General features: G+C 48.9%; 1 protein-coding gene across 3 annotated transcripts in view; it reads left to right on the top strand.

The window, feature by feature from the left end:
* Positions 1 to 26,333, top strand: part of Nacc2 (NACC family member 2) — a 68,392-nt gene that overhangs the window by 34,516 nt on the left and 7,543 nt on the right. For all 3 annotated transcript variants that reach the window (XM_075985454.1, XM_075985452.1, XM_075985453.1), the window contains exon 3: positions 25,086 to 25,250. In XM_075985454.1, the coding sequence (XP_075841569.1) occupies positions 25,086 to 25,250 (165 nt within the window). The remainder of the gene's footprint in view (positions 1 to 25,085; positions 25,251 to 26,333) is intronic.

The following is a 26,333-nucleotide window of genomic DNA, read 5'->3' as shown; positions in this document are numbered from 1 at the left end:
TTCCACACCACACTGATGGATGAACACAACTCTGCAGGGGGTCTGCTCTCTGGGATTCCACAGAGCCAGGAAAGGGTCCGATCTCACTCGTCCCTCAGGACCATCCTTGTACAGCCCCTGCCTCCTGGGGTAGCTTTGGCTATGGAGTTTGGGAGAGTGGGAACAGAGCAAAATGTATGCCGTATCCGTGTGTTAAACTTGCTCTTCGATGCTTGACCAGTCAGACTCCTTAACCTTGCCTACACAGGGACAGTTGCTTCAACAGGTTTTCTGAGGAGCCAGCTGGACAGTGGCCTTGGAAGGTTCTGTAGAATGGAACACTTCAGCTCTCTTGGTTCACAGACAGTTCTCAGTTTTAGGGGCTGTGGGGCAGAGATCTCTCCAAGGCTGTTCTGTGGGGCTTGGGTATCAGGAGGGAATCCTGCCTGACCCATTTTGTGGTGATGGGGTGTGCGGGAAAACAGGCCGTGAGGCCGGCCCTGCTCTGTTGGCCCCTGTGTACAGTCTAGGTTTCCTTGTGTCTTTCTCCTCAGCAGGCCCGTAAGTGGGGCAGAGAAGGGGGTGTGCGATTTCTTGGTTAAAATCTAGGTTATTGGTGATGACGTTGCTACCCTGGGCATGCTTGGGAAGCGAGCCATGGGATGAGCAGGTAGGGAAGACCTGGCCCTGACTGACCATGGAGCTGCAGGCTCCCTGGGTCTGGCCTTGTCTGGGGATAGACTTGTGCCCACCACTTGGGAGCTGGTCGCCCGTTGCTCCTTGCTCAGGCAAGACGCCGAAGTCTGAGCTGCTGTGCTCGGGACTGTTCCCAGGTGCTCCTACGAAGAGTCTTTTTGGCTTCAGTTTCCCAAGGGAGGGGCTGGCCAGTGGTGCTATGCAGGGACCCACAGTCTGCTGTCCACTGTGTGTATGTAATGGCTGCTAGGACCCCCCTCGCCACCCTTTTCTTTAGGAACCATTCGCAGTGTGCCTTGCTGTACCGCTCGAAACAGCACCTCTAAAACCAAGCGTGATGATCCACCCCGTAATTCTAGCACTAGGAGGTGGAGGCAGGGGGTTCAGAACTTGAAGGTTATTGACAATATAGGGAGTTTAAGGCCAGCCTGGGTTACATTAGACCCTGTCTTAACTAAATAATGCGGCACCCACGTAACTCAGCCCTGCTGTGCCTTGAGCCACTTTTGTCCCCTCCCTCTGACTCCTATTCTGATCTTAGTTGTCAGGCATTGCTGTTAGAAGCAAGACCAGGACAGAGCTCCACCCTCCCAGGCATGACTGTCTCAGTTTACACAGCAGGATACCCGTCTCTGCTTCCTGCCCACCCACTTATCTCAGCCTACAGAGGGTAACCCTTCTAGTGCCCTAGACTTTCATAGCAGGGCAGCGGGCAGAGGAACTTGCTCCCGGCCCTGCTGTGCTGGCAATGGGCACTTGGGATAGACATAGACATGCAGTCATAGAGAGAGAACGAGAAGACAGGCAGAAGATGTCTAGTGCCACTCACTCCCTTTGGGCTGCGGGTAATTCCTCTCCAGGAGTAAAGCACACACAATTGCACACTCTTGGAGCCATGCTCCCCAAGCTAGAGAGATTGTCAGTTGTCTGCCTCCAGTGCCGCAGTGGCCAGAGCTTCAAGAGCAGGAGACTGATGCTCCAGTCCTGGATCCCACATAGTCAAGGATACAGACACAGCCACAGCCAAACCACTTTCTTTCTCCTCCCTCCCCACGACCCTGTCCTTCCTTCCCTGGCACAGGAAGCTTATCTGAGCTCTCAGGGCTCCGGGCTGGGCTGGGTTGTGTTGTCTACACGCAGACAGTGACCCAAGAGTGAGAGGCTCTTAGTCACAGCCACAGACCCAGCTGGGCAGTGTGGGATCTGGTCTGGGGAGACCAAGGGACCTGGTTATGCTCAGGTTTTACTCACAAGGCCTTCTGTTCATCTTCTGGGGTAAATCTGTGCTGCATCTCCCCACCCCATAGTGGTAGAAATAGGCATGCTGCTGCTTCACTTTCTGGGAACCATAGTTACTGAGCTGTGGCTCAGGTCAAGGTCATGCCAATTTAAGGAGGTTTCTATGATAGGGCAGGATGAAGGTTAGGGTAGTTAGACCAAGAGAGCATGGCAGTGACCAGCTCCAGCAGGCCTCCTTGTCCTGTCCCATGGGAAATCCTGACCCAGGTCACTGAGCTCCCCATGCTGTGCCTTCCCCCAACCCTTCAGTAGGCACTGATGGCAAGGCCAACTCCTTTGTACCCTGGAAAATCTCAGATGTTGCTGCCAGCTGCTGCTCTCTAGAAGTCTGAGACAAAGCCCTGCAGATGCGTTGATGCCATCTTCCTTCCAAGGGCACCTGCAACTGGCTTCTGCCCATTCTCCTGACTGTTCTATGAGGCAGAAGCATTGGTGTCCATGTCTGTGGATCACCACGTGAGGACTGCGTAAAGTTGGGGAGTTGTGGCCGCTCTCCCGCTGTCTCCACTGTCTGCGCTCCTTGGCGTGGATGGACACTGTTGGGACTTGCCCAGCACATAGTGACATGATTACCCTGACTCTGCTTACCAAGAGAAACCCACAAGGTGGTGCTTGGGGTTTGAAAGGGGAGCGATAGCAGATTGCTACCATAGAACTGGCTGACTGCCCAGGCCTGCACAGAGCCAGTGTGCTGAGGAGGGCTCCTGTCTGGGTAGTCTTGCTCACCATATCTCAGTTTTCCTAGTAATATACACAGTTTACTGAAAGACTCTCCTGAATGGCTCAGGGGCATGGTGCCTCTTAGAGAGTATTCCACCCAAGAGAAAAGAAGGGGGCTGTATTAGGGTGCTGTCTGCAGACGCCCCACTGATCACTCTTGACCTGGGCAGAGACATGTAGTCTGAGCCCATATTGGCCCATAGAGGGACCCAATTATCACTGGTTTCACAGGGTGGGGCCCAAGAAGGAAAGTTAGCATAGGTAGGGGTGCTGCTGGCTGCTGCAGGAGGATCTGCTTCCCGATTAAAGACAATACCTTGCAGCTGGGGTAAGTAATGGCAGTGCTGGCCCATATGGCTCCCCTGAGGTTCTTTGGACACCTATTGTGGTGCCTCTTCGGTTGGTCTAGCCTTGGCTTTATTTAGCGGGGTTCTTCCCCATAGCCTCCTTTCTTGAATCCTGAGATTTCCACTTTAGGCAGTTATTCCGTTTTGTTGAGAATAGGGTCTTACTGTGTAGCCCTGCTGGCCTATGTCTCCTGCCTCAACCTCCCAAGTATTGGGACTATAACTATAAACTTCCACATCCATCACCTTAAGCCAATTTTTATTATTTTCTTCCTGATTTATTTTATGTGTATCTGTGTGTCTCTCTGTGTGGTTATGTGCACATTAGCATGAAAAGTCAGAGGCATCCAGTCACCATGGAGCTAGAGTTACAGGCAATATTGAATGACCTGAGATGAGTTCTCTGCAAGAGCATGCGCACTCTTAACCTTTGAGCATCTCTCCAGCCAGTTAAGCCAGTTTTGAGGCGTGGCTTCCCTGTAGTAACACATGCATTTGAATTCGGTGCCGGCACCACTGCTCCTCTGGAATCTCTGCCCCTCTGCAGGTGTCCCTGGTGTCCCTGGGTGTACTCTTGACTTTCTTGATAAGTTGTTGTCCTACATGTGGGTGGTCTGCGCTGTGCTTGGCCCTCATCAATATGGTGTTGGTTTTTGTCCTGTGTCCCTGTCGCTCTTTCTGCCTCCTTTTTATTTTTAGATTTCTTTTGTGTGTATGAATGTTGTACTTGTGTGTCTGCATGTCTGGTACCCAAAGAAGTCAGAACACGGCATTGGATGCCCTGGAAGTGGAGTTAAAGATGGTTGTGAGCCACCATGAGGGTCCTGGGAGTTGAATCTGGGTCTTTTGCAAGAGCAGCCAGTGCTCTTAACCGTAGAGCCATTTCTCCAGCCCTTTATCCAGTTTTCTTTAAAGGGTGTGTAAGAGTTTCTGCTCTAATTTACAAACAAGTTCTTTGTCAAATATATGTATAAAAAAATTTTCTAAGCCAGGCGATGGTGGCGCACACCTTTAATCCCAGCACTCAGGAGGCAGAGGCAGGCGGAGCTCTATGAGTTCGAGACCAGCCTGGTCTACAGAGCTAGTTCCAGGACAGGCTCCAAAGCCACAGAGAAACCCTGTCTCGAAAAACAAAAAACAAACAACAACAACAAAAAAGATTTTCTAGTCAGGCAATGGTGGCACACACCTTTAATCTCAGCACTTGGGAGGCAGAGGCAGGCAGATGTTTGTCAGTTTGAGGCCAGCCTGATCTATAGAACAAGTTCCAGGACAGTCAGAACTACAAGGAGAAACCCTCTGGAAAAAACAAAAGAAAAAAGAAGTACGAGCTATTATGTCCAACGAGACCGGTTTATTCATATTTTTATGGCCAACTAGAGGTTTTATTTTTGTTTTTTGAGATGGTCTTCTATGTATCCAAGGTTGGTCTTGGCTTTGCTGCACTCTTGGTTCCGAATTGCAAGCCTGAGTCTGGTTTACTAAGATTTTGTCTGCCTAAGCCAGAGCTCGGTATGCATGTGCTCTTCACATTCTGATCTCTGGGTCCCTTTGTGTGAGATGTGAGGTAAGTGGAGAGCTCGTTTTTTCCATATGGATGTTGGAATTGTACTGAATTCGCACCTTCGAGAAGGCCAGTTCTGGAGTTCTGTTTTTGCCAAATTCCCCGCTGGCTGAGTAACCTTAGCTTTAAATAAGTTCCCCACGTTGGGTGTGAAGCAAAGCTCTTTGTGTTTTCTATTCAAAACTATTTTGCTATCCTAGTCTCTATCGGTGTCTGTAGGGCTCAGCTGTAGGGCAGAATGGGCAGGACAACCTCTGGACAACATGGCGCTTCTGATCCCCAAGCCTTCTGCATGCTGTCGCGCCTCTCACTGTGGCTTCTGGTCACCAGCCATTCATACACATAGCAGTTTTGCTGAGGTAGAGCCTGTGGGCCGTGGCCATCACTTTTGAAATTATTGTAGCTCAGTGGTTTTGGGTCATTCCCAATCGTGCAGCCATACCACGGTCAATTTTAGAACGCGGATCTCTGTAGAAAATTCCATATCAGCCGGGCGGTGGTGGAGCACACCTTTAGTCCCAGCACTCGGGAGGCAGAGGCAGGCAGATCTCTGAGTTCGAGCCCAGCCTGGACTACCAGAATTAGTTCCAGGACAGGCTCCAAAGCTACAGAGAAACCATGTAACGATCATCTTACTTCCCCACACTCCACCAGTCTATGTATTGGTGTTGTCTGGGCATCAGACACACAGCATTCTATAGTGTCAAGACTTTAGTGACCGACCAGCTTCCCGCTTTTGATATCAAGAGCCCTTAGGACAAAAGGACAGATAGCTACTTCATTTTTTTTTTTCTTACAAGATTCCACCCTAATGATGTACCATGCTATCCCTGAAGGTTGAGAATGAGTTCGTGAATGTTTAATGTTAGTTCACAGAAGCTATGAGCAGGAAGCCTTGCTGGTGGTGTTCTCCTGTGTTTGGCTACAGACCTAGAGAGGGTTTAATTCGCTGTTTTTGTGGGTTGCCCTGCCAGTCTTGTATATTGGCCTTGCACCTACCGTCTTGCGATCCAAGTCCCAGCGGTCCAGCGGTTCCCTGGAATGTCACACACCCTTGCTTGCTCTTTTGGGACAGCATTGGGACAGCATTTCACTGCCTCTTTTCCAACCTTAACTATCTTTTTCACTTCTGTGTCTCTAAAGCTAGATTGGGTGGTGAGAGTATAGGTCTAGGGGACAAAACCTTCCCCTTTGCCCCAGCGGGGCTAGCTGAGGGTACACAAGACAGCCTTGCCTCCTTCCTCTGGTGGGGTGTCTTCCCATGCTGTCCTCATGCTGACCCATCCTTGCCTTCTTGGTACTAACTGCCTTATTGTAACATGATACAACAACACACAGTCCTAGGCTAGGCGGGCTAGCTTTTCTAGAGAAAGTTCATACGTGTCCATGAAAGCTGCTGACCTGTGTTTCTTTTGTGTTTTTGTCTGTTTGATTGTCTGAGACGGGGGTCTCATAGCCCTGCCTGGTCCAAGCTGGCCTCGTACTCACAAAAAGCTGGTTTAAGTCATGTGTTACCTGGCCTCATTCAGAAACTGGGAAATGCTGGCTTCATGCTTTTCTCCACTGCCATTTTTGTTTCTTTAATTATTTTTATCTTTTGAGACAAGATCCCATTTTGTATTCTGACTCCTGGAACCTCCCTATCTAGACCAGGTTGGCCTTGAAATCACAACGCTCCCCTGCCTCTGCTTCCCAAGTGCTGGAATTAAGGGCATGGATCACACTACACCCAGCTACTTTTTTTCTAAGATTTACTTTATTTATTTATATTTTTATTTCTTTTTCGAGACAGGGTTTCTCTACTTAATAGCCCTGGCTGTCTGGAACTCTCTTTGTAGACCAGAAGGGCCTTGAACTCACAGAGATCTACCTGTCTATGCCTCCCAAATGTGTGCCACCACCACCTGGCAATTTATTTTTAGGGGTATGTGTGTGTCTGTATACCTGAATGTATACTTGAGTGTAGAGGACCTTTGGAGGTCAGAGGTGTTTTATCCCCTGGAGTTACAGGTGGCTGTGGTCCTGTAAGTGATGTGGATGCTGGGAACTAGACTCGGGTATTCTTTTTTTTTTTTTTTTTTTTGGTTTTTTGAGACAGGGTTTCTCTGTGGTTTTGGAGCCTGTCCTGGAACTAGCTCTTGTACTAGCTCTTGTAGACCAGGCTGGTCTCGAACTCACAGAGATCCGCCTGCCTCTGCCCCCCCCCCGAGTGCTGGGATTAAAGGCGGGCGCCACCACCTCCCGGTGACTCGGGTATTCTAAAAGAGCAATAAGCACTCTTTCTTTTTTAACATAGTGTATTTATTTTTATTTTATTTGCGTTAGTGTTTTGCTACATGTATGTTTGTGTGAGGATGTCAGATCTTGGAGTTTTAGACAGTTGTGAGCTGTTGTGTGGGTGCTAGGACTCAAACCCAAGTCCTCTGGAAGAGCTGTTAGTGCTCTTAACCACTGAGCCATCTCTCCAGCCCCAGCAATGAGCACTCTTTAACTGCTGAGATTCCTCTCCAGCCCCCTCCTTTGTTGTTATTATTATTGAGGGAGCTCATATAAGTTTGGCACTTTCTGCTTAAAGTGTAGGTAGGATTGTGTCACTGGTGAGCCCACTCAAGCCTGGCGTTTGTTGCTCTTAATTGTGGGAAGGCTTTAAATTCCCAATTTATTTTAATTGCCAGTGTATTACCAATTACAATTTCCTTTAATTACCAATATTACTTTAGATATAGAATCATTCAAATTTCCCCTTTCATCTTGTTCCTGTCATGCTAATTTGTGTATTTCATGGAATTTATCCATCTCTAAAGTCTAATTTGGCGTTAATAGATCCACTCCAGCCTTCCCCTCCCTCATGTCTTCTCCCTCCTCCCTCTTCCCTTCGGGATGGCACCCAAGGCCTCACTCTAAGTGTGTGCTCCACCACTGGGCTACACACCTGGGCTCCAGTTGTCTTAATAGCATACTGTTGGCGCATCCCCCTCTTAACTCATCCAGGGGAAGCACACTTCTCATAGATGGTGGACGGCTGGGTGTACGTTTTTAGTTTAATCCTGTCCGCCACCATGCTGCTGTTGTTTGCTCTTGTTTCTCCTCCCTGAACATTCCCTGGCATCCCTTTCCTGCCCGCTCTTGGCTCTGGCTGCTTCTGCAGCTCTGAGCTGGCATTTGTGTCTTGCCTTGTGCTCTGCTCCCCCTCTTGCACTGCTCGCCTCGTCTTCTCCCCGCATCATCGTCCCGTTTGTGCCACTGTGGTCTCTGAGCAGTGAGTCTTGAAATAGCTTATTTTTACCTTACGTGGCTGGTTACGATTTATCCTTCCCCTGTTTAGTAACTTTTGGCGTTCGTATGAATAAAAGCTACTCTCTGAGGCCAAGCAGATAGATACCAGGAGTCCTGGGAGCCCGCCTGCAGTGGAGCCTCACAGTGGAGATCAGGCCGATATCCCTTCTGGTCCAGCTCTCTTGGCCCCTCAAAGGCAGCTCTTTCCTTTCATCTCTTGGCAACCACGAGCCTGTTTTGGGTTGTATAAATGGAACCCTAAGCAACCCGTACCTTTAGAGCCATCACACGGTTGAGGTTCAGTTAAGTGGCGTGTGCCCTTAGAAGCATACCTGGTTGAGGTTTGCTCACATGTGTCTGTTGAAGGTTTGTTCTTTTTATGCCTGAGCAAGTCTCCTTTCGTCACACTGAGTCCTCAGTTCGTGTGTCTGCTGCTCCATAAATGGCATTAGGGTTTTGTGGTGAGTAGACACGGCTTTGTTTTTGCCCAGTGTTCCCTCCTGTCCTCATCCTTGGGAAAGGTTAGTGTTTCTGTCTGACATTACTTTCTTTCTGCTGGAGGATTGATCTTTGGTTCTGTTTAGCCAGTGATGAATTCTGAAAAATTCGAAATTACCTTTATATTACCTGTATGGTGGCACATACTTGTAGTCCTTGGTAGGAGGGTCTCTGAGTTGAAGGCCAGTCTGACCTACTTAGTGAGTTCCAGAATAGCCAGGGCTAGGTAGAGAGACCCTGTCTCAAAATAAGTAAATAATGAAAATTGTACCTCACTGAGGTCTGATTTGTATACAGTATTTAAAAGTGTTTTCTATGTAGTTTGCCAGTGTCTTGGTTTTTGAAGGCTGCTTTTGTTGGAGGTGAGAGCTGAGGTTGGCCAGACCTGATTTTGGTGCTTTTGTCTTGTACAGAAGTGTGGTAGATCTTAGACATTCTGCTCCGCTTGTCTTTCCAGGCTACACTCTGCGTCTCCCCTGCCCTCCAGATACAGCTGTGACGGTCCCCCAAGCCCTGTTTGCTCATTTATTAACTATTTAGATTTTTTTTCCTTCTAGCCTTTAGGTAAGATTAGTTACTCATGCCCATGGGTCTTCGTGTCTACAGCTCCATCTTATCCTCTGGAATGCCTCCCTCTTTTGTTTCTAGTGCACTGGTCCTGCTTAGCCTAAGCAGTTAAACCCACGTCTGCAAATGTCAGCATCTTGCCACTCCTGGCTTAGCTCTCATTGGTGGATTTCTCCTTTCTGTGGTTCTCTACACCATTTTTTGTTGGCTTTGTTTTGGTTTTGAGACAGGGTTTCACTGTGTAGCCTGACTGTCCTTGAACTCACTCTGTGATCCGGTTGGCCTCAGAACTCAGAGATTCACCTGCCACTGCCTCCCAAGGGCTGGGATTAAAGGCCTTTACCACTACCGCTGGCTACAACTTTCAGTTTTAAGTGGATACTAGACTTTGTAGGTGTTGGGCGTCTGTGACATGCGGAGTCTCTTCGGGGTATCACATTTTCAGCAGCCAAGCATAATTTGGGTAATTTGGGAAGTGGATATTAAATATTTTGTCCCCCCTTTTTTGTTATTGTTGAGGTAGACTTTCACTTCAGGTTGGCCTAGAACCCAATTTTCATTTATTTCCCAACGTCTGTGTCAGCTTTCTTTCCTTTTTTCTTTCCTTTTCTTCCTAAGATGGGTCTCACCATGTATCCCTTCCTGTCCTGGAACTCGCTATGTAGACCAGGCTGGCCTCTAACTCACAGAGACCTGCTTGCTTCTACTGGTGTGGAAGGCATGACCACCATGTTTTGCTGGCCTAGCATCTTTCATCAGACATTTGTTGTGTATATGTTCATTGATTGGTTGGATGGTTTCTGATGGGGTCTCTTGTAGCTTAGGCTGACCTCAAACTTCCTATACAGGCAAGGATGCCCTTGAACTCCTGATCCTCCTGCCTTTACCCCCTAAGTGCTTGGGATTTCAGGCATGTGCTGCCATTCCCAGCCTTTCAGACATGCATGTTATAAACCTGTGCTCTTAGCCGGGCGATGGTGGCGCACGCCTTTAATCCCAGCACTCGGGAGGCAGAAGCAGGCGGATCTCTGTGAGTTCGAGACCAGCGTGGTCTACAGAGCTAGTTCCAGGACAGGCTCCAAAGCCACAGGGAAACCCTGTCTCGAAAACAAAAACAAAAACAAACAAACAAACAAAAAAAAACCCTATGCTCTTCAATTCCTCCCCTCCCCTCCCTTCCCTTCTCTTCCTTTCCCTTCCCTTCCCTTTTCTCCCTCTTTTCTCTGTTTCCAGTGTTAGGAACCCAGGGTCTCACACGTGCTAATAAGCGAGCACTTTCTCATTGAGCTGCACCCACAAAATGTAATTTTGATACAAAGTTAGTTAAAATTTCAAAATCAACCACAGCTTTTATGTACTGTTTGAAGAACCTTCCGCCTTAATATGATACCCTCTCATGTTTAAAGAATAAAAGTGCTTTAATTTGAAGTTATTTTAAACTTGCCTAAAAGTTTTAAGATGAGGTCTCAGAGCTGCATCCTTACGCCCTTCGCACGGCTGTGCCCTTTGTGCGGTTGCAGGTCGCAGCCCCCATTTGTCACGTGTGTCCCCTCGTTCTTCTCACTGCACATGTAGTTTTTCCAAAGCATTCTGTGTGAGTTACAGACACCATGCCTCACACAGTCTCCTTCCACGGTCAGCACGTCTGTCGAGCTTTCTGTCCTCCGGCTCTGTGGTCTGGCCTTGGGTCTGCAGGTGCAGCACCCGCACGTGCGCGTGCGCGCGCGCACACACACACACACACACACACACACACACACACACACACACACAGAGGCATCAGCATCACCAGGTTATCACGTCAGTCCCGGCTGGCTTCACAGTCTGTCTACCAGGCACCATCCTCCAGGGTGGGCCAGGACTCTGCAGTTCCACAGAGTCCTGCTGCTCTGCCTTCACGTCTGTCCTGGTGAGTAGGGGGTTCAAACACCAGTTTAACAGGGCTATTGACATTTTTGACACTGCCTAGGGTAGTTTTGAGAAGGGCTATGCCAGGTGAAGCCAGTGTCCCTGCTTGAGGACACAGCAGGTCTCCCGTGTGTAGGCAGCCTCACTTTTTGTGGTGGTGTTGGGCACGGGTTGCTTTTCTTTGTTGCAGGAGTGACTGCTAACACCACAACACCTAAAGTTGTAGCCAGCAGCCGGTATGGTAGAGTTTTTTTCCTACTGACATTGCCTGCTGATTATTCTCTTCCTTCAACTGTTGCTGTGATTTATCCATACACATTTCTATTGTGTGTGTGTGTGGGGGGGGGGTTTAAGACAGGGTTTCCCTGTGTAGTCCTGGCTGGCCTGGAGATCAGCTTGTCTCTGCCTTCTGAGATAGTGATAGAACTAAAGGCAGGAACTAACATGCCTGGCTGTTTACCATATTTTTTAAAAGCATTTTCTTACTACTTTATATTCAGTAAGAACATTCCAGGTTCATTTTATCCCTCCTGATAGCTATCCCAGAATTAGTTGTTTTTAACTTTCAGTGAGGATCAGTTTCCCTTTCTTCCTCCTTTCTTCTCTGTTTCTCTGTTTTTTTTCTCTCTCTCCATTCCCTCTTCCTTTCCTCCCTCTTTTCTTCTTGTAACTCTTTGGTTTTTCGAGACAGAGTTTCTCTGTAGCTTTGGAACCTGTCCTGGAACTAGCTCTTGTAGTCCAGGCTGGCCTCGAACTCACAGAGATCCTGCCTGCTTCTGCCTCCCAAGCGCTGGGATTAAAGGCATGCGCCACCACCACCCAGCTCTTCCTGTAACTCTTAAGTGGTGTGCCCACTGAGCCATACTCAAGGAATATCTAGAAATGAAGATCTTGGGGCTGGGTTTATTCATTACTGTTGAGCTTACTCAATAATAGTGTTCTATTTGTCTGTCATCTGTCTGTCTTGTCTGTCTCCCCTTTTAGCAATCAGACCAGCCTGGGAATATGGTGAGACCCTAGGGGAGGGGTGGGAGATGAACAATGAACTCATGAATTGGAGCTGTTGTTTCCAAAGCCTTCTGTCTGTCTGTCTATCTGTCTGTCACATCCTCCTAATGATGGGGTTTCCTCTCTCCTAGAACTCACTGTGTAGACCATGCTGGCCTCAAACCTACAGAAATCCTCCTGCTCTATCTACCCTGAGTGCTGGAATTTAAAGGCCACTAAGCCTGGCCTCTAAGTTACTTCTTAAAGGAGCATTCCTTGAGTGTGGCCTGGCCCTGGGTTCTGGGTTCACACTTTCCCTGCCACTTTGTCACTTACTATTGAGAGGGACATTTTACTTACACACCGCCCCATGCCAGTGTCCCCTCCATTAGTGCCTGGTAAGGTCTCTGTGAACTGTAGGGACTTAGTTCAGGCTTTTTGTTCCCTTCACTCTTGACCTTGGCCTGACCTTGGCCTCATTTTCAAGTACTGTTACATCAAGGTGCCAACTGCCTCTCGCAAGGGCAGCCTGGACTGCGGATCGCATAGACTCCTTCCATCCAGCTGTGGCCATCTGATGTCCCAGTTTTTCTCAGAGTGCTGCGCAATCCTCCATTACATTTATTCCTGGAAATCCATTTCTTGTTTTGATTACATGATGTTTAAGCTTCTCTGTAGTTGTGTGTTGCTCTCTCTAATATATAGAGACAAATCGGGTGACACATTTTCTGATTTACTCTGCTGGTTTACCTGCACTAAGTGTCTTTTGGGTTGTCTGTATATAATCATGTCCTCTGCTAAGCCTGACTCATTCCTGCCTGCCCCCCCTTCCTTCCTCTCCCTCCAATCCAGGGCCTCAGGATTATAGGCAAGAACTCCATCACTGAGCCACACACAAATTTACTTGTTTATGTATTTATTTACTTTATTTAATCTTTCTAAAGTCAAGTATTCAGTGTATATCCCAGGCTAGCTAACTTGTGATCCTTCTGCCCCAACCTCCCAACTCTGGTAATTACAGGTATATGGTACCACATTTAGCTTGCTGTTTTCCTTATTGTTTCTTTTCTTCCTTTATTAACCCTTTTTTACCATGTAAACTTGAACTCACAGTGAAGCTGAGGTTGACCTTGAACTTGTGATTCTCCTACACCTGTTGGTATTTCAGACACACACCTGATTTACGTGGTGATAGAGATCTAAGCAAGCCCTCAGCCATCTGAGCCCCAGCTCCAGCCCATCATTTTATTTCTTTTTTGTTGTTTTGTTTTGGTTTTCAAGACAGGGTTTCTCTCTAGCTCTTGTAGACCAGTCTGGCCTCAAACTCACAGAGATCCACCTGCCTCTGCCTCCCGAGTGCTGGGATTAAAGACGTGCGTCACCACCGCCTGACTAATGATTTTATTTCTAGTGATAACCTGTGTGTTCCTTTTCTTGCCTCTTAGCATTAGCTGGGATTTCTTTTTTTTTTAAAATATTTATTTATTTATTATGTATACAATATTCTGTCTGTGTGTATGCCTGCAGGCCAGAAGAGGGCACCAGACCCCATTACAGATGGTTGTGAGCCACCATGTGGTTGCTGGGAATTGAACTCAAGACCTTTGGAAGAGCAGGCAATGCTTTTAACCTCTGAGCCATCTCTCCAGCCCTAGCTGGGATTTCTTGTTCCTTCTCGTTCCTCAATTCAGGAAAAGCTTTTGATACATCAGACCCATTGTGCGGTGCCGTTCTAGGCTTGCTGTGGTTTTGCTGTTTTGTTTTTTTTTTTTTATCAAATTAAGGCTATTTCTTTTTCCCCCCTTGACTTAAGGTTTTTTCCCCCGAAAAAGTTGAAAATTGACGAAAGCTTTTTGTTTTCCCTTACCATAGCCTCTCGCCATTCATTGTCTTAGTTTTCTGTGGTTGCGATAAGATACCATGGTAGCTTAAGGTGGAAGGATTCTAAGGTGGACTTACAGTTCCAGAGATAGACCCTATTATAGCAGGGCTTGGGGGTGAGCGTGGCAGGCAGCAGGTGGCCATGAGAACAGGAAACAAAGAGTTCACATTTTCAACCACAAGCATGTAGAAGCTGAAAGAGCAAACTGGAAGTGTGGCAAAGCTACAGAGCCTTAAAGCCTGCCCCCCTGTGATGGACTTCCAGCAAGGCCACCAACTGGAGACTGAAGTGTTCAAATACTTGCACCTGGGGAACATTCTCATTCAGACCATCACACTGCTTAATGCTGGCCTGCACTGGGCAACCTTAGATCCTGAGCATCCTAGAGGGCACATTGCAAAATGAAGGTCAGACTGTGTCACCAGGTAGTGCGATCTTAAGGAACCGCTGTCCTGTACGCAGCTTCCGTGGATGAGGCATCTTTACAGAGATCACAGCTGTGTGTGTGTTTCCTCCTGTGTTTTGTTAATTTATTTACTTTATTGTTTTTGAGGCAGGGTTTCACCACACAACTCCTAGCTGTCCTGCGATGTAAACCAAGCTGGCCTCGAACTCACAGGGATCTGCCTGCCTCTTCCCCCAGGAGGAGATTAAAGGCGTGCAATGCCATGGCTTGCCTTGTACTGTTAATTTTGTATTCCTGGGATGAAATCACCCTAGCTGTGGGGTCTCACTCAAATTCAAGACCAACCTGAGCTACAGAGTGAGACCTGCTCACCAAAACAAGGGGGTGGAAAGATGGCTCGGCAATCGGTGACCTTGCTGCCCTTCTAGCAGACCCAGGTTGGGTTTCAAGTCCACACATGGTGGTTCACAATCGTCTGTGACTACAGTTCCAGGGGACCCCACACCCTGTGCCCCCAGGTGTGTACATAGTGCTCATATAGACAAACACTCATACGCATAAGAGTTTTTAATATAATAAAAATCCCTACACTATAAAAAAAGACAGTAAGATAGGTATAGAGGCACATTTCTTAATTTCATCTCCTGGAAGGAAGAAGCAGGTGGATCTCTGTGAATTCAAAGCCAGCCTGGTCTGCATAGTAAATTCAGGCCAACTAGGGCTAAACAGTGAGACTTTGTCTCAAAGAAACAAAAACTGTAACAACCACAAAGAGTGTTAGCAATAGGAAGGTGGCACTTTGCCCACACAGATCCCTCTGTGTTAGTTATATTTAGGTTGTGACAACTTGTGTGGCTTTAAAGGGGAGGAATCCACTTAGCTCACGGGTTCACGGGATGGGTCCATCATGGCAGGAAGGGACATTTGACGTTATGGCAGACAGGAAACAGTGCTGAAATTACAGGTGGGAGTCATTACCCCTGCTGCCAATATTTCAGAGACCTTTGAGACTCTTTTGCAGGAGTGAGATTGCCCCTTGCTTTCCCATGAAGCTCCACTCTGGGTTTGCTGTCAAGGATTACTTTTTTCTCTAATGCGTTTGATTAGACATCCAGAAGAGGTGTGTAGAGCCACCGCACCCTTCACAGGGAGGTGGGTATCCAGACGAATTGTCTTTGCAACAGGACAACTCAGTTTCTACTTTCTGTGTCAGTTTTGGTAAGTTGTGTTTTTATTATATATTTTTGTTGTTGTTGTTGTTTTGAGACAGGGTTTCTTTGTGTAGTGCTGGCTGTAGAACTAGCTCTATAGACCAGGCTGGCCTTGAACTCACAGAAATCCACCTGCCTCTACCTCCCAAGTGCTGGGATTAAAGGCGTGCGCCACCACCGCCCAGCATAAATTGAATCTTTTAATAGACTTCCCAGCGACATCTATGTTCACTTTTATTGGAATGAAGTTCCATGTGCTCTCAAGAGCTTAATGTCTGTGACAGTCCTATTACTGTGTCTGTCCCATAGTCTGTGGACACACCATGCAGAGACCATGGGTGGCCATTAGTTACTCAGCTCTCCTTGAACTCTCCCCTGCACAGAATCTGTTTTTAGCCTAACCTTTTTGTATTGGTGTCTCTTCTAATGTGAGGAGGGCACGGGGCAGGGGTTGTGCATGTGCCATGGCTCATGTGTAGAGATCAGAAGACAACCTGTAGATGTTGGGGATCAAACTCGGGTTGTCCATCTTGGCAGCAGGCACCTTTACCCACTCGGTCATCTCATGAGCCCTGCATATGATAGGATGGATCTCACTGTTTAGTTTTAACTTATCTGGAACTCACTATGTAAATCAGGCTGGCCTGGATCTCCCAAAGATCCATTTACCTGTTGGAATTAAAGGCATGTACTTCTATGTCTGGCTTGCTACATTATGTATGTTTTAGTATCAGTTTACAAAGCCAACAATTAGGGGCTAGAAAGGTGGCTCAATGGTTAAGCACATGGGTATTCTAGAGGACCCAGGTTCAATTCCCCAAATCCACATGGTAGCTCACAGTCATCAATAATTCCAGCTCCAGGGGTCCAGGCATTGACATGATGCACTGACATAGATGTTGGCAAAACGCATATCAAACAATTTAAAAATTTTAAGCCCCACAATAAATAATAAAATAAAATCATCTCCATATTGTTAGGCCTGTGAGCGAGCTATCCTGCTTTGGGGTGGAGCCCGGTGCTCCCACACTACCCTGAATGCCAGCGGGGGCTCCACATGGTGCCAGATCCTTACCACAGCATATTCTGCTGTGCTCTGTTGTCTTTATCCATACATATCTTTTCGGATACATGACCCCTGCTTCCATGGCTCTTGGGTTTATGACCTTGCTTGATTTTTCAGGCGCGTTCAGAATTAGATTCATCTTAGCCATCTGAGTCCTGTGTGGTCCTGGAGTGCACTCTGCCCTCCTCCTTCTCTCTCTGGAGTCTGTGGAGCCTTGCCTGCTGCCCTACTTAGTTCCAAATGTGCTGAGAGGCGGTTGCATGGCCTGCCTTATAAGCTGCACCCAGGCTCAAGGCAGAGCTGGGAGTTCTTCCAGGTCGGCCTGGTCTTGGGCGGGCACAGAGGCAGTGTGTGACTCTTGAGTTCCTGCCGCCGTCTTGCTGGCTGTACTGGGTGCATGTTAATCCAGGCTTGTTTTCCTGTAAAACGGCAGTGTTTCTTTTCACTGATGCCTTCTGATCTGACGTTTACATGGTACCCAGCTCTCTTCTATGTGCTGTGTGCCTGTACCTGCCTCTTGTTTTCAAGCTACCTTTTATCTCAGGGTCTCACTGTGTTACACAGGCATTCCTGGGATGCCCAGGCCGGCCATCCTTTCCCCTCCATCTTCTGGGTGGCTGGAACCCACAGGGTCAGTCAGTACCCCAGCTCCTAGGTTTGAGTTGTTAGAGTGCTGGGCCCATTCGCATTTCCTGTAAACAGCCTGCTTGTTAGGGTTTAGTTCCTTCCGACCCTGACCCCTGCTGTGCCTTCCTTCCTTCCTTCTTTTTTTTTCTTTTCCTACTCTTTTGCATTAATCGAGTGTCCTGTTTTCTGTGAATAAGACCTGTGTGTTTTTATGGTGTCCTTCTGAAGGCAAATGACTTCAGCATCTTTGCATTAGTGTTTTACAAACTTTGGGGCTTTTACCACCTGACTTGCATCACAAAGCATTTCTGCCCAGGAGCCTCCCACACCTGTTGCTCTGCCGCTGCCCTGGTGTGTCTTAATCCTGTGAGCAGCTTGTTGTTGTGCACGCCCTTAATCCCAGCACACGGGGGGCAGAGACCTGCCCAGGGCCACTTTCCTCCTAGGGGCTTGTTGTCTTCCAACCGCTGTTGGCTCTCTTGTACTTGTCTTGAACACAGTGGTCTTCTTTCCTTCTTCCCTCTGGAGCGCGATTGCTGCCAGTGCCGCCTGCTCCTGAGGCCCAGGCTCTCCATGTGTCTCCTATTCTAGTTTCTGTCTTTTTTTTTTTAAGATTAAAAATTGTTTATTTTATACGTATGAGTGTTTTGCCTGCATGAATGTCTGTGCACCACGTGTATGCAGTGCCTGTGGAGGCCAGAAGAAGGTGCCCCCGGAACTGGAGTTACAGAGGGTTGTGGGCTGCCAGGTGGGTGTGGAAACCGAAGCAATGTCCTGTGTGCTCTTGACCACCGACCTCTTCAGCCGCTGTTCTCTGCTGCTTTTGTTTCCTTCCTACATCTGAGTGTTACGCATTGAATTATTTTCTAGTTCACGAATCTTATCTGCTCTGTGTAATTCTTCCCCCAAATCACCCTTCTGGATTCAGGGTTTTAGTTACTGCCGTCTTTTATTTCCTTATTGATTCTGGTTTTCTTTGAGGCTTCCAGTTTTATTCCCCACTCCCTCCCACATTCACAGCAGAGATCTTAAAGTCTGCATCTGCTAATTGTCAGATCTAATGTCTTTTTGTAAATCGATTTGTTTTTTTTTCTCATTTGGTCTGTGTCTAATAGTTTTGCTGCTGTTTTCTGGTCTTCCTAGTATTGTTTCCTTGATAGCTGGGCATTACTTAAAAACATTTTAGAAGCCCGAACAGCTGTTCCAAGGAGGGCCTGGGCACTGGTCCTCCCAGACTGTGGTGAGAGGCCCTGGGTGGGCCCAGCACACGCTGTGTTCTGAGCCCCAGGCTCAATCATAGCTGTTCTGGAAGCTGGAACTGCCTTGGCAGGCTCTGAGATCTAGTCTGCCTCCCAGGACAGAAACCACCAAGCCGTGTCTTGGCTGTTGTTTTTCGGAGTCTTGTCCTGCATACTTGCTGTTTAGTATTCTACAGAGACACCCAAGGATACTGTAGCATGGTGCTCAGAATTCCACCCCTGAGTCCTGAGCCTCACCAAGTCTCCCTACCCTGTCCCTCGCGCCCCACCGTGCTCTGTCCTCCCTGGAGTCCCAGTCCTAATCCTGGCCACTGCAGACCCCCCCCCCCCCCTTTTTTAAACACATATCTTACAGTTGCTCTCTACAAAGAAGTTCTTGCCCTGGTGGCTCTGTAGCTGAAGCAAGGTCTCTGGGGTGAATTACTTGCTTCCTGATCTGTTCCCTGGGGCACCCATAGGTACCCCATTCTAGGTGTTTTCCCAAGCTCAAGGTGTGAGGTATTAGCTAAACCCTGTGCCTGGCTTTAACTCATTCAGTGTCTTAGGGTTACCGCCACACAGAGAAATCTTTACTTTGGTCTATGCCCTTTGTGTGACCATGGCCTGTTCTCTCTGTGCCACTCGTTAAGGAAGACACATCCTGTCCTGTGTGAGGTATTGTGTGTCTCTGAGGTGTCATTGGGTGCAGTGGAAAAATTCATAGCAGGCTAGCAAGAAGGAATGGGCAAGCTTGGCTCTCAGGGGGAACATTGGCCGGGACCATGGATATGAAGGCTACACCAGCCAATAAACATGGGGGGAACCAGGTCACTCATGGGAACCACAGTGGTCTTCAAAACAGAGCCCAGAAGGCTATTTAGATCCAGAAGTCTGGTCACTGGGTCTGACATGACACCCCTTGTGGGTACTGTTGAGTGTGTACCCTCACTGCTTAAGTCTCTCTGGCAGCAGAACATAGTGAGTCCAGAGACCACAGGCCCCTCTGTCCTACCCCTAGGAGCCCACATCAGCCATGAATATGTGTACATCCCCTGGTCCCACATCCGCTGTCCTTTCTGGGTTTCCCTACCCAGCTTGTGTTCTTGTGTATCCAACTTGCCATATTTACCTTGGATCTGGGATGGATTTGGCCCACATTTTGGCATCTGTGAAATGGGTATGTCCAGGTAATGTTGGGGGCATGCCTGACCGTTGTCGCAGGGAGCCCCTCCTGGCAATTAGAGTTTATTATTTACTCCCTTTTTGCAAGGCTCCTCCGGAAGCTGTGGAGGCGACACAGCTTCAGGAAAAGCCTGTATTGGTGAAGCCCGAGTGTGTGGGGCCCTTACAGGATGACAGGCTACCGACTAGCCAGTGGTGCTGAGTGTACAGCTGGCTGGGCCTGCCAGCAGAGCCAGTAGAGTCATAGAGCCCACCCTCAGCAGCCAGAGGAAGGAGACCTTACAGACATTCAGCCGGTCTAGGCCCTGGCCATCAGGAAGTTCCTGAGTCAGGCCTGGGTGGTGTTAGGCAGGAAGTGTGTTTGGTGGGGGTGAGGCACAATCCTCTGTGGAAGATCAGGGCATATGTGGGGTTGTTTCTTTTGTCTGGGTGCACAGGTAGTACCTCCCACACCCTGATTTCCAGCCATCAATCACCGAGGTCTAGTGTCTGCTCACCTCCTCCAAACTTCCTGCTCTTCATCCCTATAAACCTGGTCTTAAGACACAAGGCTACCGCGTTCAGGTGGATGTCCTTTATGAGTGTGACCCCTTCACTCCCAGACTCTGACTCGTGCCAAGCCATGGGACTGCTCTTCAAGGTAGCTCTCATTCGCGCTCTCACTGACAACGCAGGGGCGCCATGTTCCACCTCGTAACTGTTTCTAGGTCCTGACTTCAAAGAACAGGATGATATTCTATTGTGGTTTCGGTTTCATTTCTTTTTTTGTTTAATAGTTTTTGGAGACAGGGTTTCTCTGTAGCCTTGGAGTCTGTCCTGGAACTAGCTCTTGTAGACCAGGCTGGCCTCGAACTCACAGATCCACCTGTCTCTGCCTCCCCAGTGCTGGGGTTAAAGGCGTGCGCCACCATTACCTGGCTTCAGTTTCGTTTCTTGGCTGAATGTTGAGCAAGCACTTTACCAGTGCACATTCTCATCCATAAATCTTCTCCATGTCTGCCCGTGTTTTAAACAGACGCTCCGTTGGTTTATTCTTAAAGATTTATTTATTTATGCGTGCGGGCACTTTTGTCTGTATGTACATCTGCACACCAGACGGGGGCCTTGGAACTCATGGGGCTACAGTTGTGAGCCTCTATGTGTGCTGGGAATTGAACTTGGGAACTCTAGAAGAGCAGCCAGTCAGTGCTCTTAACACTGAACCATCTCTCCAGCCCTCATTTTGCTGCTGCTGTTGTTTTTAAAAGTTGAGTTTTGAGAGGGTTTTCTTTGTCCTTCCCACCCGTAGCCAACTTATTTTGTTACTTTCACATAAGTGTTTGCTGTTTTTTTCCACTTTGAAGAACTTTGTTTCAGGGTTTGTGCTGTCGGGATCATGTCAGAACTCTTACCCAAATCCAAGAACAGGTTTTTCTTGCTGTTTACTTCTAAAAGTCTCCAGGATCACTTCTGCGTCAGGAGTGAGGGTCCGAATGAGAGTGGCCCTGGTTTTGGTGCGTGGTGACTGTAAAGGGTCTAAAAGTCAGCCAGCTCTGCTGACTGGCTCACACCAGTGTAAGCCAACAGAGTGTGCTTGTGCAGATCACCTGTGGCAGCTCTGGGATGAGCGTCTGTCTGTCCGTCCATCCTGTGTGGTCTCGATGACTTCAGCATTACCAGGAGTCTTCCAGTGCAAGTGGCATTTTTCTCTCATGATGGGCTCATTATTTTTTCGACTCACAATTAAGAACTAGGGTTCGTTTTCTGATTCTGTATTTTGAGGGGGTGGTGTGTACAACTAGTCTGTGAAGTAGGAAGTAGGTAGGCCTCTGTGCAGCTCTGACCCACTGGCAGCTGTTTATATCGCTTGGGACTTCTTGATGGAGTTCCCAGAAATGGGGCTGTTGGCATGCTTCACCCCAAGGGTATCAGTGAACAGTAGGGGAGCTACTGCTGGGCAGTCTCCTGGGGGCAGACCCCTGGGAGGGAAACAGACTGTGGGATCTGCCCTCCCCCTCTCCTGCTCTCTCCTTCGCAGGGCCTCATCCCAGCTGAATGTGGTCGATCACTAAGCTACACCCAAAGTGCTTATTTTCCTTGTTTTTGTTGTTGTTTTGCTTTGTTTCTTAGACAGGGTCTCAGGAGGATGACCTTGAACTCTGATCTTCGTGTCTGCTTAGTGCTAGGATTCTAGGCCTGAGCCACAAAGCCCAGCCTCTTCCTCTTTTAAATGTGCTTATACCTTATAATAAGGTAGTATTTTGTAGTCATTTTCAGTGTGCTGTTCGGTGACATTAACATATGCACATTGTTCTGCCATCACTAACGTCCTATCCATAGAACTTCTGACAGCTTCCCAAACTGATGTGTATTCCCCACTCAAAATATTTTAGCTCTTGGTTTCATATGGCTTGACACCTGGGAACCTCACAAAAGTGAAATCCTACAGGTTTGACCTTCTATGCCCTTCTTGGACAATTGGGGCGCCCTACGTGTCTACCACCCAGACTTGGTGCCTCTGGGCCTCAGAGATTTAGCAGGCCTCCTGGGTGACCATGTTAAGAGCCCTGGAATGTAAGCCACATATCATGTGACCACTAGTATCCAATTGGCTTCTGTGGTGTGACCTAAAGGGGGTGGGTGAATGGTCCTGGGGAAAGGAGGTCTTCCTGCTGTGACCAGGAAGGCTACACTTCAGTGTTTAGTCAGCTCTTCATTGAGGTCGCTAACTATGCCTCAGCATGCTCTCCTTAGGATGCTCAGCCCTAGAAACCAGAACCTTGTCACTTGGTCTGGGGAATGGGAAAGTGACATTGATACCACTGGGACCAGTCCCGCATGATAGGAGACTTAAGTCTCCTGGTACCGGAGATCAGGATGCAGGGAATTTCATGTCATCACAGGCTCTCTCCTCAGCTCACAATCCTCCGTGTGGGGGTAGGGAGTGGGGCGAACAGGGATGTTGGAGTCCCAGCACACCTGGAACAAGTACCAGCCCGGACTCAGTGCCCATTGAGGTCTCCTGGGAATGAAGGTCCAATCTCCTCTGGGAGTGAGTCTCTGGAGTTTCCCTTAACCACCTAGCTGTAGCCTGAGTGGTGACCAAAGCCACCCCGTGGGGACCTGGGGCAGGGGCGGAGGCACCCGAAGGAGTTCAGAGTACCTTCGCCAATGAGCTGAGGCTCGGTTTCGTGTATTTTTAGAGACGACAGCATCCAGCACTTGGCAGGGCAGAAATAGAAGAGGTTTTTTGGGGCTCTGGGCTGACAGTCTCTGGCTCTTGGGGAGCCGGGCTGGGGAGGGTGTGCATGTGGAGCGCAAACAACTTCTGCTGTTGAGAAAAACATCTCGAGAGAGCGCTGGCTGAGGACGGAGAATTATTTCTGTTGGTGAACACTCTTTATGTAAATGCCACGCACAGCGCTGCTCGTTTGCATGTGTAATCACAGCGGGCGGGGGGCGGGGGGCGGATAATTATGTTTTAAAATACCATCCGGATTGTTTGATGTGTTCCCTCAGTCTCTGGGTAATTCCGGGCTGTAACGATTCTCCTCCGCTGGTTGGGAAATGCCACCTGGCCAGCCTGACCAGCAGTTGGTACCAGGCAGGGGTCTGCCTCTCAGCAACTTCAATTTTTCTGGCTTTTGTCCTCACTGACTGTCTGCCGGCTCTGAGACTTCCTCAGACGCAGGTGGAGACGCTATCCGGAGCTGCAGCAGCGGGCCTGAGGCATCCTGGAGACTCTGCTCTGCAGCTCCAGATGCTGGGGACAGGGTTGAGTCTCACATAGGCTTCCCACCATGTCTTCTGTTCTCGAACCCTTAGGGTGTGGGTGGTCACTTCAGAACCCAGATGTTGGCCTTTAGGGATGGATGTCCCAACATCTCCCTCAGGAACAGTGTGTCAAAATGACTTGTACATCCTTCCTGTGCCATCTGTCCTCATGGGGCCCCTGCACAGTGGCCCCTGCTGAGAAGCACTGAGCGTCCCTACCGAGTGGTTATTGTGAAGAGGGACAGGAAGCTAGCCCATCTGGAGCAACCAGGTGTACCTGTGTCTGTCTGATCTTGGAGCTGTCTCAGGGCAAGGTCGAAGTCTGAGCCACCTGCATTGAGCCTGCCAGGCTCTAAGCCTGTGGGGCCAACAGATTCTAGCTGTCTTAGGGCCAAGTCCTGCCTGCACCACACAGACACAGATACAGACTTATACATTCATAGATACACTCAGATACACAAGCACGCATGCATAAATGCACACAGACACACACATACACAAATACATACATACACAAATATAGAAACACACATCAGAGAACAGCTGGCTGGGAACAGGTGGCCCTCTAAGGACCTAACCTGTGTGCTGGGAACATGGGAGAGAGTAATATGGCACCTGTGGCCTCTCTCTGAGCAAGGTGGAGTACGTGTTAATGCCAGTCTCTGTGGCCTATGGGAACACGGACCAAGGATTAGCCAAAAGACTAGCCCAAGTGCAAGGCCTTCTGGGAAAGGGGGCTGGAAAGGCAGTGGGGAAATGGAGGAACTGAGACAGACTGCAGGATTGGGGTTAGGACCACCAGGCCTTCTATGTCTTGTAGCATAGGGTGCCCAGCAAGTAGTCCTTCATAAGAAGCCTTGGCCCGAGCCCTCTGTGACTTGTAAGAGACTGTTCTTCCTGCCTGTTGGAGGCTGATGCTGGCTAACTGGTGTCCTGCACTCACCTGTGGACCTGCATCATGGGTGCAGCCTCAGAGCTGCCTGTTCCAGACATGGTTTGCCAGAACATCCCCAGACAACAGGGATGCCGGACTGCTGTCTTTGCTTTCTTTCTTTTTTTTTTTTTTTCGAGACAGGGTTTCTCTGTGGCTTTGGAGCCTGTCCTGGAACTAGCTCTTGTAGACCAGGCTGGTCTTGAACTCACAGAGATCCGCCTGCCTGCCTCTGCCTCCCGAGTGCTGGGATTAAAGGCGTGCGCCACCACCGCCTGGCGTGTCTTTGCTTTTGACAAATATTTAGGAGCACTTCCTTGTGCCAAGCCAAAATAGTCCAAGAGGCCGTGTCCCCGAATGTGCTAAGACACTCATCCGCTCACCTGCCAAGTAGAACTAGTCGAGTCTGGTTACCTCTTGCATGAAGCTACTCTGAAGAGAGCCTGAGGTCCTGTTCTGTTTCCCTCCCTGCCTGTGTCTTCCATGGGTTTTCCTGGCAGCCTTACTCTCTGAAAGGTGCGGACTGCTGAGTTCAAACTCCGCCTGCAGCTTCAAGGTCTCTTCTGGTCAGGTTGTCTGTATCCTGCTTCCAGAACATGCCCTATGCCCCCCCTCCCAGCCCTCCTTCCCACCTAACCAATAGCCAACTGGGTAGACACTGTGGGAACCACCTCTCACCCTCTGCAGCCTGTTGCCAGGCCTAGGCAGGCATTTCTCACTGGCTGTCTTCCCGTTCATGCTATCAGGAGGCATCATTGCAGGCCAGGGCTGGATTGGAGGTGGGCACACTGCTTGTATAATGTGGAGTGCTGGCTGCCCTGGGTTTAGGTTAGCCCCAGACTGATAGAGTGTTTCTAACCTGGGCCTTGGGGGATGTGGTAGGCAGGTACAGACCAACCCAGGTTCACCCGCAGACTCCCACCTAATTGGATTAGTTCTTTGCCTTAGTACAAGAGAAGCCAGAGCCCGTGCCCCTGGAAAGTCGCTCCTGTGTCCTCATCCGTCGCGACCTGGTAGCGCTGCCTGCCAGCCTCATCAGCCAGATCGGGTACCGCTGCCACCCGAAGCTCTACTCGGAGGGTGACCCTGGAGAGAAACTGGAGCTTGTAGCAGGTGAGGCGGCCCCGCCCATCATCGTCACTGTATGCAAATGACCTAGCCATTATTTCTCAGCGCTATGAACAATGCACTCACTCATCACCAATCAGTCAAAAAGAAAGAAAAAAAGAACATCTTAAATTTCTTTTGATTTCTTTTTAGAAGAATGTGTCATTAAGAGGAGTTATTCAATTGAATTAATTTAGCATTTTAATTGAGTTCCCTGAGCTGGCCAGGCTCCTGATTGGCAGGGGCTATATCCATGATGTATTTTAAATTAGGTCACAGATAGAAGAGGTCATGTTTACCGGTGTCCCTCCGACCCCACTGTCCAGTCTGTCTGAATGGTGTCTCACAGTCCAGAGTAGACTCCAGAAGCCCTCAAGGAAAGCACCTTTTCAGAAACATCATCCCTTTAGCATTGGGGTCCTTGCATGTTGTAAGGCAGTATCCAACAAGATCCAAGTGGGTGGCACCCCATTGGTCCCCACACTGCTTGCTGTAATTGCCTTGAGGCTGGCTTCGACTCATAAGAGATCCTCTTGCTGGTGTCTCCTGAGTGATGGGATTAAAGGTGTGAGCCACCGTGTCTGGTCTTTAATTGCTCTTTTTGTTTACTTGGGAAGCCCCTAGCAAGTTGGACAGATTCCTCAGTCCTGCCTGAGCCACCATCTCTTGCTTCTCCCTGACACCCCCCACTACCACATCCTGGGCAACACTCGATTCTGTCCAGTTGTCCCCTCTCCTGGAAACCACTGCCTTAGAGACTTTATTACCAGTTCTCCGGTAGGCAATGTGGGAGTGCTCCAACCAAGTCCTGGGATATGATAAATTCTCTGGGAGCTAGAGACAGTCTCTCAGACTGCTGAGAAGCCATTTAAGAGGGTAGAATTGTTCCTTAAGTGACTGCAGGTTTCTTTCCTCATCTAAGCTCTTCTTCCCCTTTCCTACCCCCGTTCCCCAGACAGGGTTTCTCTGTAGCTTTGGGGCCTGTTCTGGAACTAGCTCTTGTAGACCAGGCTGGCACCAAACTCACAGAGATCCGCCTGCCTCTGCCTCCTGAGTGCTGGGATTAAAGACCTGCACCAACACCGCCCA

This window comes from Microtus pennsylvanicus, chromosome 9 (assembly GCF_037038515.1).
Source record: "Microtus pennsylvanicus isolate mMicPen1 chromosome 9, mMicPen1.hap1, whole genome shotgun sequence".
Taxonomy (NCBI): domain Eukaryota; kingdom Metazoa; phylum Chordata; class Mammalia; order Rodentia; family Cricetidae; genus Microtus; species Microtus pennsylvanicus.
Note: the sequence above shows the minus strand (reverse complement) of the source record. Positions and strands in the feature narration are given on the sequence as shown.